At 45.9% G+C, this 15,316-nt stretch overlaps 1 protein-coding gene across 2 annotated transcripts in view; it reads right to left on the bottom strand.

Annotated features, from left to right (window-relative positions):
• The window catches only part of MGAT5 (alpha-1,6-mannosylglycoprotein 6-beta-N-acetylglucosaminyltransferase), a 752,885-nt gene that overhangs the window by 37,295 nt on the left and 700,274 nt on the right, over positions 1-15,316 (bottom strand). For both annotated transcript variants that reach the window (XM_086957066.1, XM_086957067.1), the window contains exon 15: positions 6,244-6,318. In XM_086957066.1, the coding sequence (XP_086813192.1) occupies positions 6,244-6,318 (75 nt within the window). The remainder of the gene's footprint in view (positions 1-6,243; positions 6,319-15,316) is intronic.

The following is a 15,316-nucleotide window of genomic DNA, read 5'->3' as shown; positions in this document are numbered from 1 at the left end:
AATGCCTCCTTTGAAGTAGGAGAAGCTTCTAGAGAATTCCATTTAAAGTGCTTGACGTTTTTTGACTCCTCTGACCTGCAAGCAACAAGTCCATTGTGTGAAGGCTGAGCACAGCCTATTCAGTTGCAAGTGATGCTGCACCCGGCTGCACCCCCACACTGCCAGCTGATGGCCCATCCAGGCACACCTAATACCTCTATTGTGTGGCTGTCTGGGAGGAATAAACAAAGTCCAATTGCCAACTACACCCAGTCATGTGACCTAAGATAGGCTGCAGACACCAAATAACTGGGGCAGAAAAATGCCAATTTTCTAAAAGTGCCATTTCCAATATTGTAACTTAAACTTACCATTAAAGATGCTTTTTAATTTTAATTTCTCAAACACCCATAATGAAATGTTCACCTGTTCCCAATCAAAGGTTAGGGCTTTTTAAATGCAATAAGGCAACCCAACGTTATCCTATGGGAGAGGTAGGCCTCACAGTAGTGAAAAACTAATTTAGGAGTTTCAATACCACAACATGCAAAAGTTAAAAGTACAAGTCCAACCTTTTAACTGCAATGTACCCTGCCCTAGGGGCTACCTATGAGGGGTGACATATTCAATACAAGTGGAGTCTAACGTGTAGTAAGGAGGTTATATTGCCAAGTCTAATTAGCAGTTTAGATGATGTAGGACCACTAGCAACATTCAATTAACAGACCCGAGTGTATGGTGTACCACTCTTCAGGGACGTATAAGTAAATTAAATGTGGCCATTAGGTATAAACCAATTTTACAGTGGTTAAAGGATAGAACACAGGCACATTTAGCACTGGTTAGCAGAGGTAAGGTGTACAAAAACAAAAACTAATTCTAGAAAAACGTTATGGGCAAAGGCAAACCGTTTGAGGAAAGATCACCATAAGGCTGACAGGTCTAACACACAGCGAAGAGACATGTAACTAAGTTAGTGGTAATCAAATACATGAAAGTCACATTCTCATATTTCACCTTGTTTTTAAGAAAATATGCAATCCCGTTGATAACATCCCCAAAAGTGCATTTAGAGAGGGCTTAATGGCTGCAGACACTATTAATGTCTGCAGATAGCCTACAGGACCCCTAAAACAGGAGTCATTCAGTAGAGCAACAGCACGTAAACACCCTTAAGTGGTATGAGTACTCAACATGGCAGGCAGAATTTTACAAGACACCATATAGCACAAAGCAATGAAAGACAATGTGTACTGACAACCAATCAGTTAAGTGCTGTGTTCTCATAATAAATATAAAAGACAATATTAATGACATAACAATAGTAATTTGTTTTTCTATTGTACTTCACACACACACACCTGTTTAAGTGTTGTAAATAAAAGGCATTTGCAAATAAGTGATACTCAATTCACCAGCCTTGGATGTATGGAAGGCTACGCCAGGCTTTGAAACTTGTCACCTGTAGATTATTGCATGTTTCAATGGCGAGCAAGCAACCCACTAAGTTATCATGCCAGCTTCACAGTACGGAGTAAAGTAAGCGGCCTTCATAAATTCCTCTGGTCACACTTTACCCCTCATTGAGCAATAGAATCCCTTTGTAAAACAAGCCAAGGCAGCCAAGTCTCACTGGTGATGCCCACTATAACAAACATTGGCAAAGCCAAAAGGTCTTGACTTTTGACTATGCAGACTTATAGGCTTTCTCAATGCTTTTCACCAGAATGGAGAAAAAAATATGATTTTGCCAAAAACAGAACGGCAAGCACAAAAAAAAGAGAGCATGTGGAAAAGTATGATGTAGTTTCCATTTTTTTGTTATATTTACTATTCCAAGGTGGCAGGGGTTAAATAAAAAAAATCTGACGAGGAAGTAACAGAAGAGCCTGGGGTATGGCAACATAGACTGTGGTACAGAAAGCACTACATGGGGAGAGAGCAACAGGTTCCCATAATGTGAGCAGTAGAGGGATACAAGTCATCCAATCAACAAGATGATACGCTAGCTATGCTCAGGGGGGGTGGACAAATACAAAAAAATTAAGAAAAGCAAAGGAAACAGACGAAAGCAAATGAGTGATAAGAAAGTCAACCAATTATCAGAGGGCTGACCGAAAGTCCTCTTTAAGAATTGGTATTGTCCACAGTGGGTCTTATGTCAACAGACGACCTGAAAATAAGAATCAAGCTGATTTATTTGAGTGCACCCATTTTAGCGCCTTTGTTGGGATTACATGGACCCGAGCGTGGGGAAAGTCCTCCTTTGCTGTTCTCTCTTTGAGCTTTAGTGAAACATTGCTCGCTGAATGCAATAAGGAAAATGACTGATGACTGAACGTAAATTGAGAGATTATAAGTTCCAAGAGACAAATTATTCACAAAGAGGAGGTTCTATGTATCCTGCCTGGAGGCACACACTTTACAAACAAATGGGAAGAACTCTGATTTAATAGGGTCTGGACCAAAGTTTTTAAACATATGTACACATGAATATCTAGAGAAATGATGAGTAGAAAGACTAATCATTGGGTGTTCGATTAGGATATCTGTGTGGGAAGGCAGAGCATGGAACTGTTTTGAACACATCAGGAACATTTAAGCCAGACATATATGAGCCTCACTCCCAGCTCCTCCATTGAACTCCCAGTATTGCAGCCACATTGCACTTAATTGTATGCATTCTAGCACTTTATGATACGCTGTTTTTTTTAAAGCATTTTAAACTGCATACCACGCTCATTTGACTTCTTTCATCACTTTTCTTAACTCTTTATCGCGATCCAAGCGCTCCTCCCCAGTCCACCGCGGGCTCGCCCGTTTGAGCGGAGGGATGCTTCGCTGAAGGAAGCGACCAGGGGCATTTTGGGCGGACACCCGGAATGAGGGTAGCGGTCTAGAGGCCAGATTTCTATTTTAGTTAATGCCTGGCGTGACCCGCAGTGGATGCGCCGCTGGGCAAGCCCGTCTGCGCCCATCCACGCCTGCATGTCACCAGGAGCCGGCACCCCTGCTAGTTCTCCCCAAACATCTCCAACTCCGTGACCTCTCGTTACTCCTATACACGGGATGAACCACTAATGATCCTGTGAGCACTTAACACACACATTACCAGAAGGCCCTTTTTCATGCAGGATGTGTAGATTACAGAGGATTGCTCCCCAACATACTCTGCCTCTCGGTATGCCCCCTGAACTGATCAAAGGATTTGGGCCCCACGGGAATACCTCACAAGGGCATCGCCAGACCCAGCCCTTGTGAGGTTAGGCTGGAACTGCTTCCTAGCCAACGTCAGATCGCTCCCTAAACATGCTGTAAACATCAGGTTTCTTATCGAAACTTAGATCAAACCCTCCTCAAACCCCTCTATTGCGATGACACTCCCTGAGGGCTACTGAATTAAAAAACTAGACAGGCCAGGACGGGCGTGGGTGGCATAGCCTTAATATTTAAGGAATCCATATATATCTCCATTTTATATCAGATGTGTACGGATGCAATAGAATGCCTAGTTTTCAGACTCAACCTGCACCCACAACACAGCTGGAAAGGGGTTCTTGTTTATAGACCCCCCCCTGGCCCGTTACTAGGTTTTACTAGCCAACTGTTGGAATTCATTTCCCCCATGTAATTTCTACCCAAAGCATCCTACTCCAGGGGGATTTTAATATCCACAGTGAGATCACCTCCAATCCCGATACCACCGCTTGCCTACAAGATCTGGCCACAATTGATCTCTTTTAGATAAACCACGCCTCTACCCATTCTGCAGAACACACTTTCTATCTTATCACAACCAATTCCCCGAACATCATCTGTGGGGAAACCGGTCCTCTGACCTGGTCTGACCACTCTCTGGTGAACTTCCAACTCATGAGTCCCAGAATTTTCTCCACCCCTCTATACCATTCCACTCGCTGGTACAGACCTTGGCACAAACTGAAGCCTGACCAATTCCTGACCCCTTTTTGCTCTTAGAACGTTGATACTAACACATACAGTGTAGAAGAACAGCCAGCTCATTTAGTTCAATTGTGTAAGCCGCCATAGATAATGTAGTTCCAATGAAACCACAGACCCACCCTCCCGAACACACTCCCACTAGCTGTTATTCCCCTACACTCCGAACTGAAAAGGGCCAATGTAAAACATAGGAAAGCAAATGGCGACACTCACACAGTGTATAAGACAAAGAGAGATATAAAGCTGCATTGTCCTCTTGTCATAAAAAATCTAACATCCGCACATAAGCTACAGATCGCAAATCAGCTAGAGCAAGCTGGGAACAATTCTAAGACCCTCTACCCGATCCTGAAGACCTATAGAAACCCCCAGGGCATGGAACACTGCAGAGACTCCCTCACAGTCCCTATGAGACATTATAGCTTCCTTTCTAACCCAGAAAATCGAAGCATTCACAAAACAATCATCACATCCAATGGAATTCCATCTTACTCCACTACAGTACACCCTGTTTTCCCCACTAACACCTCGCTTCTCTACTGCTTTCCCTCACTCACCCGGTAGAGGTTGACTCTCTCCTTACCAAAGCTTAATCTGGATCCCCCCCTAGATGTTATCCCCGCAAAAATCTCCTCCAGACTATCTAATCAGCTAGCTACACCTATCTGCACCATTCTCAATAGTTCCTTGAGGGCTGGCAGACCCCCCCCAAGAATGGAAAGTAGCTCAAGTTGAACCCATTCGTAAAAACATTAAGGTGCATTCTGCCGAGCTGTCCGATTATCGTCCCATCTCTGTGCTCCCACTTCAGAGCAAGCTCCTTGAAAAGCATATAAACAGGCATCTGTCCGTGTTTGTTGAAACCTCGCAATGCCTGGAAGTCTTCCAGTCAGGTTTCCGGGTCAAGCACAGCACCGAGTCCGCCTTGCTAGAGGTAACTGATACCATCAGAATGGCCCTGGACAATTGTCAGGTGGCACTCCTGGTGCTGCTTAACCTATTGTTGGAATTTGATACCATCTTGCACCACATCCTCCTGGAGAGACTTCAGGACATTGGGGTACAGGGGGTTGCCCTAAAATGAACCTAGACAGTCACATTGGGCACCTTTAGATCTAAAACAACAAAAGTTACCAAGGGAGTACCGCAGGGCTCTTCTTTGAGCCCTAATCTCTTTAAATGTTATGCTACTCCCTTGGCTAAACTAATGAGGGATCTAGGGTTCAGTCCCGTCTCCGACGCGTATGACACCCAGGTCCTCCTCCCCTTTGATAAAGCCAACCCTGATACACAACTGATCTTTTCAGAGGGCATGAAGACCATTGCCGCCTGGATGAGGACCAACTTCCTTCAACTGAATGCCAAGAAATCAGAGATCATATTGTTTGGAGGAGCAACTGGCCACCACCTGGGAGTTGGACGCCCAGGTGGTGGCCGGATGAGCTGGGTACAACCCCCTCTCCAAATAAAGTGCTTGAGAATTTAGTATTCTGGATTGACCAGAATCTTATGTTTGAAGCTCATTCCGCTACTATTGCTGGTACCTGCTTTCACAAAATCAGAATATTTCCTCTGTTACCTTCCTCAACGCGAAATACACTGATGCAAGCCCTAGTGTTAAGCCGTCTGGACTACTGTAATGCACTGTTGGCTTCGGCCAACGAGGCTTCCTTAAACAAGTTACAAGTAGTCCAGAATACGGCAGCCCGACTAGTAGCAAATGTCCCTCCGAGAACAGCCTCCACTCCACTGCTCCCTGTAAGAAAGTGGGTGAAATTTACGATCGGCTGCATTGTTTTTAAAGCCCTCAACGGTCTGGGGCCCTCTTACATGTCTGACAAACTGATTAAGTACACTCCCTCTTTGTCCCTCCTTTGCATTCCCCGAATTAAAAAGGCTTGCAAGGGTGGCAAAGCATTCACTCACCTTGCCCCAATTTTCTGGAACGAACTCCCCCGCCAGCTTCACAACTGCCAGAGCCTTCACCAAGTCAGGAAGCTTTTAAAAACCTATCTTTTCTGATGCCCTGGTTTGGTTGTAGCATATCGTCCTAAGCACGGAGATACCCCTTACGTTGATTCGGGCACTACAGAAATTAATAAATATCAAATATGTAAAATACACCTAGTTAAATGCATGTCCTGTCTCTTCTCATTTCTAGAAAGAAGTTGTTTGTCATTAACTCAGGCCTACTTACCGTGCTTTACTTTTAAGGACTACCAAATTCGTAAACAAGAAATACCTTTTCTCATTACAATACACAATAGTGACATTTATACACTTAGACTTAAAATTGAATACCTGGTTTTCAATGAAAGAATTCATTCTCTGTAACATTCCTTCACAGGTAAACTCGTAAGGCAAATATGGTTCATTCTGAAAAAAATTAAGACGACAACCTTATTGACAGATGCAAGAATTTCTCCATAAACACATTTTTAGACCTAATTGGGCTGTCTTTTAGTAAGGGATCGAAGTTGTTGCCATGTGATTACCATACAGTTGTCACTCATAATGTAATCACTAAAACTGTAAAGAGACGTTTGTGAAATTAATGCTTTTTCAGATGCTCAAGAGAAGATCAGCCTGTTCTCTCTACATGGAGCCTCCCCCAGCAACTCACTTCAGCATTCTCAGAGCTCTGAAATAGACATGCAGTGGCACGAGTGCTATGCAAAGGAAATTAAATCAGGTAAAATAATATTTAACATAAGTCAAACAAGCGGAAATATGCATTTCAATTAGAAACTCTATGCTTTTCAAATTGCATAACATAAGTATTTTACCAGATCATTGCGTCTTTAGTAGTTTGATACAATAGAGGTGAATATATTTAGATAAGTGTAGGTTTACTGTATTAATTCCACATATATGCAATTGTGTAGTTATAGTTAGGTCAGCGTTTCCACAGAAAGTGTGCTTTTTTGTTTCTCTAATAAGCTTTTTGTCGTTTGACGAATCTTAACAAAACTTTTCAAAAACAAAAAAAAGTCATCTACATCAGCTCCTGCCTGGAAAGTTTTTGGGGTGATCAGTCAAGCTAGGTCTGAGAAAAAGGGGGTTCAAAAAAACGTTTCCCCTATGCAATTTCCATAGGGAATTTTAGACAGAGCAACAGCCAAGGCGCATAGCTGCTAAGTTACCAGCTTGCTTGTGTGCGGAATTTCTATGGTTTTAGTTGGCATACGAGGGGCCCTCTACTCTGAATTGTGTGACACTTTAAGTGACACTTTCTTGCAAGTAGACCAAAGCAATGACAAGTATGTGGGTGCCTTCCTGAGTTTTCTGTTACTGCACCCACACATATCGCACATCCATTAACATATGCCTTGTTGGACCCGGCCCTTTTGGCAGGTTCACCCTGAAACTTTTTGCTTTTGCCTAGCCTGTTTCTGTAACCTGGTGTTAGGGATTTTAGGTCTCTGCGCACTTTTTCACTGTGGTCCAGTGTAAACTGCGTGCGCTCTCTGTGTGTGGTGAGAGTGACCTGCCCTCCCATAGGAATGCATGGGGAATATGTGTGACCATGGTAGTTTCTGATGTGTGGGGAGTGCAGGGTCGAGTTTGGTATGTGCGAACTCGTGAGATTGAATGCTGCGCAATGATGTATGCAGCATGATTGTGTTTAGTGTGGAAGTGCCACTGCTAGAAGTTGGCATGTTTGTGTAATTTGTGTCTGGCGTGTGATTGGCTGGAGCTGGCTGGTAAGCCTGCCTCCAGGAGTCTGGATGGGTCTGCCCCGGTGGTGAGTGGGGAGATTAGCATGCTGATGTGAGGGAGGGGGTACACCTGGGACCTGAATAGGGCTGGGTTTTCCATCCACAATGCTGGCTCCACCCCTGTGGTGCATCTGATGTCCCTAGCCTGGCCAGTGAAAGGAGTTCCCCATAACCAGTTGTAGCTGGTTCTCACATTGCCTGCACCCTGCTAGACAAAGGATTTTGGGTATAAAAAGGGTGCTGTGACACCCTGAAGATGTTCTTGTTTCTGACTGGAATCTACCAGGGGCGTGCTGCTGCTTGGGCCCAGGGGAAGGCTTGCCTCCCTGGGTCCAGCCCAGCCCCTGGATGCCTTGAATTTCTGGAGGAATTCCTGTGACCCCTCTGCCTTGCCTGGGGGACTGGAAGACTTTATTCTTGCCTCTAGCGCTTGGGATTGCTTTATTTTGGCCCCTAGCGCTTGAGAGCACTTTATTTTTACACTATCGCCTGGGAGCGCTTTATTTTGCCTAAGCGCTTGGTAGCGCTTCTTGTTACCCTCGCAGGAGCCCACCCTGCAGGGTTGGCTCATATTTGTATAGTTTCGAGGGTGCCAACCCCTCGTCTGCCAGGGAAAAATCACAGCCGCGGCCGAGTTCCCCAAGAGAAGGCAGTCGCCGGCATCCACCGAAGGCCGCGCTGGGATTGGCCCGGCCGGCCGTGCCTCCCGCCGCGTCATCGTGGGAGGAGCCGGAGAATCAGAAAGCGAAGCGGAGGCCACCCCGCCTCCGCAAGCAGGGAGAAAAGCCGGCCGAGTCATCACGGCCCGGGGCTCCCAGGAGTGAGGGAGAGCCCCGGGCCGCCAGCAACCCAGCGCCAGTGTTGCGGGACTCCCATGCAGAGAAGGGAACCCCGGAGATAGAGAGCCCCGCCCGCTGCCTCAGTAAAGCCGTCAGGGCTCCCATGAGCGAGGGAGAGCCCCAGTGGAGGAGTTCAGCGGCGGCTGACACCAAGAGAGAAGTCCCCGAAGCCCGGTAAGTGAGGGCTGAACAGGGGGCAGTGCAGCATCCTCTTCAGAGCAGGTCCCGCCTGCTAGGGGGGCGCTCCAACGACGGGGGTATTTCTGTCTCTGCTCCACGAGGGAGCAGGTGGATTTTGGTAGTGCCAGTGCAGGCACCGAGTCCGAGCTGCCCCATATGCCCAGTGGGCTGCTCCAACAAAGGGGCAAGTTGTTTTTCGAGCCCCGAGGGGCTCCGGGGGCATTTTAGAGATTTTGAGTCCCCCAGAGAGGGACTCCAACGAAGGAAGCATTCAGGGCGGCACCAGATGGCAGTGGGCCGTCCCAACTGTTTGTAGATGGCCCCCGAGCCCCGTGGCTCCCACGTCTGGGGGCATGTTTGTTTAGGGAGCCGAGGTGGCTCCCCTGCCCCCATTAGTTTCCAGAGCCAGATGGCTCCGTGGGGCACCTTTAATGTAGAGCCTGTGTGGCTCCAACGTTTGGGCACAGTTCTGTTCTAGGGTCAGTGAGGGGCCCTGTCGCAGTTTTGTTGTTTCCCAGCTGCCCAGCAATTAGTGGGCAGCTGCACCGTTTAGGCGCAATTTGAGAGTCCCTGTGAGGTACAGAGATGGCACAGTGGTGCCAGGCCTTCTACAGCTGCGCAGCACTTAGTACCAGCTGCAACGTTTAGGCCCTGTTACTGTTCCCAGCTGCCCAGCAAGTAGTGGGCAGCTGCAATGTTTAGGTTTGCGCCGGTGGCGCACCCCCTGACTGGCGCTGCATTGTCAGCGTGCCCTGACATTCTGGACACAGGGCTTTTTGAGTCCCTTCGTGAGATAGCCAGTTGGCCAGGGGGCTGGTATGTGATTATTGCGTAATGTGATCTTACTATGTTTATAATGGTAATTGCCTAATGTGATTTTTGCGCAATGTGATGTTACTATGATTATGAGGTTATTTTACCTATGTAGGTTTAGGTTAGTGAGAGTTTACATCACTGTGAGTTACGCCTCTAAATGTGATTTATTCTTTCGGAGGCTGAGCCTAATGTATTTAGACTAGTGAGAGATCGCCAACTGTAGTTTTACTGGTTAGGCCTAAATGCGATTACTGCGTAATGTGCTTTGCCTTTATGCTTGTGTTATACTTCTAAAGGTGCTTATGTTTAGAAGTTTGTTTTGCCTAGTATGTTATACTAGAGAGGTTATGTGTCCATGCGTGAGCTAGGCCTATGGTTATTAGTATTGTGTAGTGTGTACCTACCTGTTACCAGTGGTTACTGGTTGTGATCTATAATTGTGATTTGGTGTGACAGTTATTCTAAGGGCTAGTTCTACTAAGTGCTGATTCTGACAGTGGCCCACGTGGCCCTGTCCTGATGTAAATAATCCCATGTGAATATTACCGTGCCAGTTGGCACAATGTATATTGTGTGATTACTATCTGATGTGTTTTGACAATACAAAAAGTTATTTTTTATATAACCTTGTGTGGAGTTCCTTTTGTGGTGTGCCTAGGATGTTGTTGCTGTTGTGTGCATGCGCTAATGCTTTACACATTGCCTCCGGGATAAGCCTGTCTGCTCGTGCCAAGCTACCAAGGGGGTGAGCAGGGGTTATCTTGGCGTGTGACTCCCTTGCCCTGACTAGAATGGTGGTTTCTGCCTGGCTTTGGCGTAAGCCTTAGCCAACCGGAAATCCCAGTTCTAACATGCCTGAAATAAGCCAGACCTATTGGTTTTGCCAGTGCATGTTAGCAGTATCTGATTCATGAGTAATGTCAATGACTCTGTTATTAACAGCTAGAATTTAAAATGTTACAAATATCACACCCTTGATCATCATTTGAGGTTTGGGAAAATATGAACTGTACTTGCGACCACTGCATTCTGTACTTGTGCCACTATCACCTGCACTGCACTTACACCAGGGGCACCACTTATAAATAAATTCCTTTCTTTAAATTGGCATTGCTCTAAAACGTGTCCTTATGTTATGATTTCATTAGATTTGTTTTACTCAACTAAGGGTCTGCGCTAGCTAGTGACAATGCTCCCACAAACAACTACTTGCAATAAATAAATCAGAGGGAACCAACTATTCTTACATTATTATTAATCTTTTTTGTGAACACATTTTATTGACTTTTATAATAGCAGACCAAGAATACCTGGGCAACATGAGACATACACTTCATCTGTAGGATATATCCGAAAATACCATTAGTCCCCGTCACTACATGAACATTCTAGGCTGGAAACATAATACAATAACACAGGTATCGACCGATATCTAACTATGCCCCATATAAATTATATTCTTGCATTAATTATTTACCTCGGTTCCTAGGTATATGGGGTTGCCCTCTGGCTATTGTTGTTTTACTGGTTAAGTTTGCTTTACTGCCAGGGCCTTTTTTGTTGCACAAACGATCTGGTAGTTTCTACATTTCCGATTTACAGTTTAATTTAGCTCTCCGATAAGTCAGAGAAAAACCTGCTGTCATACACAAAGGAGTATATTGATAAATGACTAAAAGTGTCAACCTTCTTTGAGGTAGCTACCGCCCTGTGGACAATACGCAAAAAAAAAAATCACAAATAGAGAAATTAGAAAAACTTCACAAAAGTGAAATACGTACTCAAATGCATGGCCACCTATTGACATCAATAGCACTTCAGTTTAAGAAGGAGCTTGATTTTATTTTTTAAATCATCCCAAATTCTGTGAGAATTTTTGCATTGTAGCCAACAACTGCTCTCATCACTGAATGGAACTGTAGGTCAACAAAGCGCAAGAACATGTACATAGATTGTAAAAAGAGATAGCCTCTCTCCCAAAAGAGATTTTGTATTACTAAGCACGAATTAATGCTAAAGAATCACTATCAGCTTTAGTAAAGAGAATGTCTTATTTCGAAAATAATCACCCAGCAAAAAAATATAGACAAAATAGCTAGACATATCACAAATTACAACAAAATTAATATCTAACCCATGTTTGCCTGATTATTATTTATTTATTTATTTTATTTTTACACTTATAGAGCGCACTGATACCAGTCGGCGTCCTGGCGCTGAAGTGATAATTCCAGAGAAGCGAAAAATCTAGGTATTTATTGGGAGAAGAGCCATGTCTTTAGATCTTTCCTGAATGCCAGGAGATTTTTATTGAGTTTGAGGGAGAGAGGGAGGGAATTCCACGCCATCGCAGCTCCCCTGACAAAACTCCTTCCACCCCAGCGTGCCCTCTTGATCCGAGTGGTTTTGACCAGCCCACGACTTATTATTACCAACAGGACGAAGGTGGTAGATTTACTAACCAAGGTTCTCAACACCTCAGACATTTTGTTACATTCTCTAAAATCCCACTATCTGAGGGATCGAACGCTGACCAACAACCAGGTACAAGTGCTGCCCAGCAGCCTCCGGGGTAGTATGAACGGACACTTTTTTTTTTGTTCGACTTCCAGGAACACATAGGCCCCACGGGAAGGGGTTGCAACAGAGGTTGTCAGGTTTACTGAGGTAGCGGTGGTGGAGGCATCGGCCAGGTTTCTATCAAAAGGGCATACACGGAGAGACAACCCGCAGACAGAATTAAGAGTTGAAGAGGGACCGAACCAAACAGCACCACTTCCAGACATGGCTCCAGTTTTCAATTTGTCGAAACACACACTTTCAAACTCCGAACTGTCTGTGCTTAGACTCACACTACACTTTGTACCCACCACCAGCCAGGAGTTGTTCTCCCTTAGAACGGAAATGCAAAGCTTTTTCTGCAAAAGTAGACTCAGACACTTTATCTTTATTCTCGGTCACAAGATGTGATGGATTACATCCATCATATGCATTCAATCCTCCATCACAAAGGATCCTAGGGGAAATCACTGCATTTGAAAAAGTGATTACCAGAGATTTTGACTGCTTAAGTCTAGAACACAGATACATAGGTTACAATATAATACATGAAGAAGATCAGGCTCTAAAACACAACAATACAATCATAACATAGTGGTCAAACCAGCAGACAAAAGTGGTAGTATCTTACTACAGGACAATGATACTTATTTCACTTTAGTTCTTAACCAGTTAACTAATGAAGAACATTAAATCAAACTAAAAGGTTATTCCCCATGAAGATATTCTGGAACCTATCATTAACACCACAAAGGAGGCAATGGCTAAGGGATTCTTGGGCAAGAAGGAGTTCGAATTCCTAACTAAAAACAACCTATGATAACCACTGTTTATACTCTTCCCAAGGTTCACAAAAACTGGAGAATACACAAGGCAGACCAACAGTGTCTGGCTGCAGTTCCATACTGGTACTGCTTTGTCAATATATTGATTTATTTCTGAAATATATTTTACCTGAAGCACAAGTTACTACTTGTGTAACGATATATCTGTAAGTGACTTTAGTTAGTGATAGATTCCTTACCTTAGAATATTCCCAGGCATCAGACTGGATCCAGAAAGTTTTTCGTCAGCAGTACCCCTGTGCGTCGGAAGGTGGCATTGTGCGGCTCCGCGTCCGTCGCTGGCATCGCATGTGCCGAGATAACATCACGGAGACTACTTAGGCGCCACCCATGCGCACTGATGTCAGTATTGTACACTACTTTCCGCGCCAGGAACGCAGAGCCATGCAACAAACTGACCTCTGGTGCCATGAAACTAGGGCCCTGAAAGGGATGACCTTAACCCTAGAAATCAGTTCGCAGAAAGGGGAAGGATGTGTGGGGCGGTAGGGAATCTATCACTAACTAATGTCTGTTACAGATATATCGTTACACAAGTAGTAAATTGTGCATCTGAAAGAGACACATTAGTGATCGATTCCTTACGTTAGAATAGATACCCCAGCAATACAAACCCCGGTGGTGGGTCTGCGAACAAGATTACACGAGAAAGTCACGGAGAACAGAACGGCCAAAGAAGCTGTCTCTCCGGACTTGCCTGTCAAGGCAGTAATGCTTGGTAAACGTGTGCAGCGAGGCCCACGTAGCAGTCTGACAAATGTCCTGCAAGGGAACGCCGTGTCCCAAGGCAGTAGTGGCTGCCGTCGCCCTGGTAGAATGGGCACGCAGCCCCACAGGAGGCTCCTTCAAGGCCAACAAGTAACATGCTTTGATGCACAGAACGACCCACCGAGAGATGGTTCGTTTGTGCATGGCCCAACCATTCTTGGGGCCCACGTAGCCAACAAAAGTCATCCATCCGGAACTGTTGTGTCAAAGGGAGAGCACACCAGATAGGTCAAGACAAGATTTAAGTCCCATTGAGGCATTATGAAAGGCACAGGACGAAACGTGTGCGTAATGCCTTTAAGGAAACTATTAACAACCGGGGACCTAAAAAGAGAAAGCTGATCTGGAAGCCGTAGAAAGTCGGAGATGGCCGAAAGATAACCTTTGATATTACCCAGAGCAGAGCCCTGCTCGGCCAAAGAGAGAAGGAACAGAAAGAGGTCGGAAAGAGGGACAGAAAGGGGATCCAGAGCCTTCGCTGTGCACCATGCCACAAACTTGTTCCACCTGCAGGCGTATACCATTTTAGTGGAGGGACGTCTGGCTACCAGAATGACATCACAGACCTCGGGAGGAAGATCGAAAGCTGTCAACTGTCGCCGCTCAATCTCCACGCATGGAGGTGGAGGCTGGACAGGTTCGGGTGGAGGACCGCCCCCTGCTCCTGCAACAGAAGATCCTCCCGAAGAGGCAGTCGGATCGGGGGATTGATCGCCATGCTGAGTAGCTCGGGATACCAGTATCTTCGTGCCCAATTCGGAGTCATAAGGATGACTTGGGCCCGGTCACGCCGAATCTTCTTCAGCACTCTGGGCAGAAGTGGTATATGCAGAAAGGTATACAACAGACCACAGCTCCACTCGTGACGACAAGCGTCGCCGAGCCAGTGCCGCCTTGGCAATTACAATGTACAAAACTGATAAAATTGTGCGTTCTCTTCTGTGGCGAATAGAGCTAACCAAGGTTCTCCTCACTGCAGAAAGAGACCTTGCGCCACGTCCGAATTCAGACGCCATTCGTGATCCATCATGCACTGGCGTGCGAGTTCGTCCGCCCTGGATATGGAGCCTGGACTCCGCCAGAGGCCCCTGATCTCCGCCTCTCCCAAGTGGCCGCCCCATCGCAAGAGGGATGCATCCATCACTACTATGTGCTCCAGTTGGGGAATGGAGAGGGATCTGCCATTGACCCAATCGCGATTCGTGGGCCACCTCTGCAATTGTCGTGCAGTGCTCTCCTAGATCTGGACATGATCAGACAGGTTGCCCTAATGCTGTGCCCTCTGGAACATCAGGTCCCACTGCAGAGCCCGCATATGCCATCTGGCATGTTGCATTAACAGGATGCAGGAGGCACAGGAGCCGGAGGGTCATCCTTACTGAAACCCGGGATAGAGGCTGAAAGATCGGAATCATAGCCTGAATATCCCGGACTCGCTGCTCCAGAGGATAAACCCGAAACTGCGTCAAATCCAGAACCGCTCCGATGAAGGGGAGCTTCTGAGAGGGACTCAGGTGAAACTTCGGCACGTTGATGGAGAACCCCAGCAAATGCAGGAGGTCTGCCGTAGTCTGGAGGTGAGAGACGACTGCCTGGGGCGAGCCCACCTTCAACAACCAGTCGTCTAGAAGGAGGAAGACTGGAACCT

The sequence above is a fragment of the Lissotriton vulgaris genome, chromosome 2_1 (assembly GCF_964263255.1).
Source record: "Lissotriton vulgaris chromosome 2_1, aLisVul1.2, whole genome shotgun sequence".
NCBI classification, from domain to species: Eukaryota; Metazoa; Chordata; class Amphibia; order Caudata; family Salamandridae; genus Lissotriton; species Lissotriton vulgaris.
The sequence above is the reverse complement of the archived record's forward strand: the minus strand, read 5'-3'. Positions and strand labels throughout refer to the sequence as shown.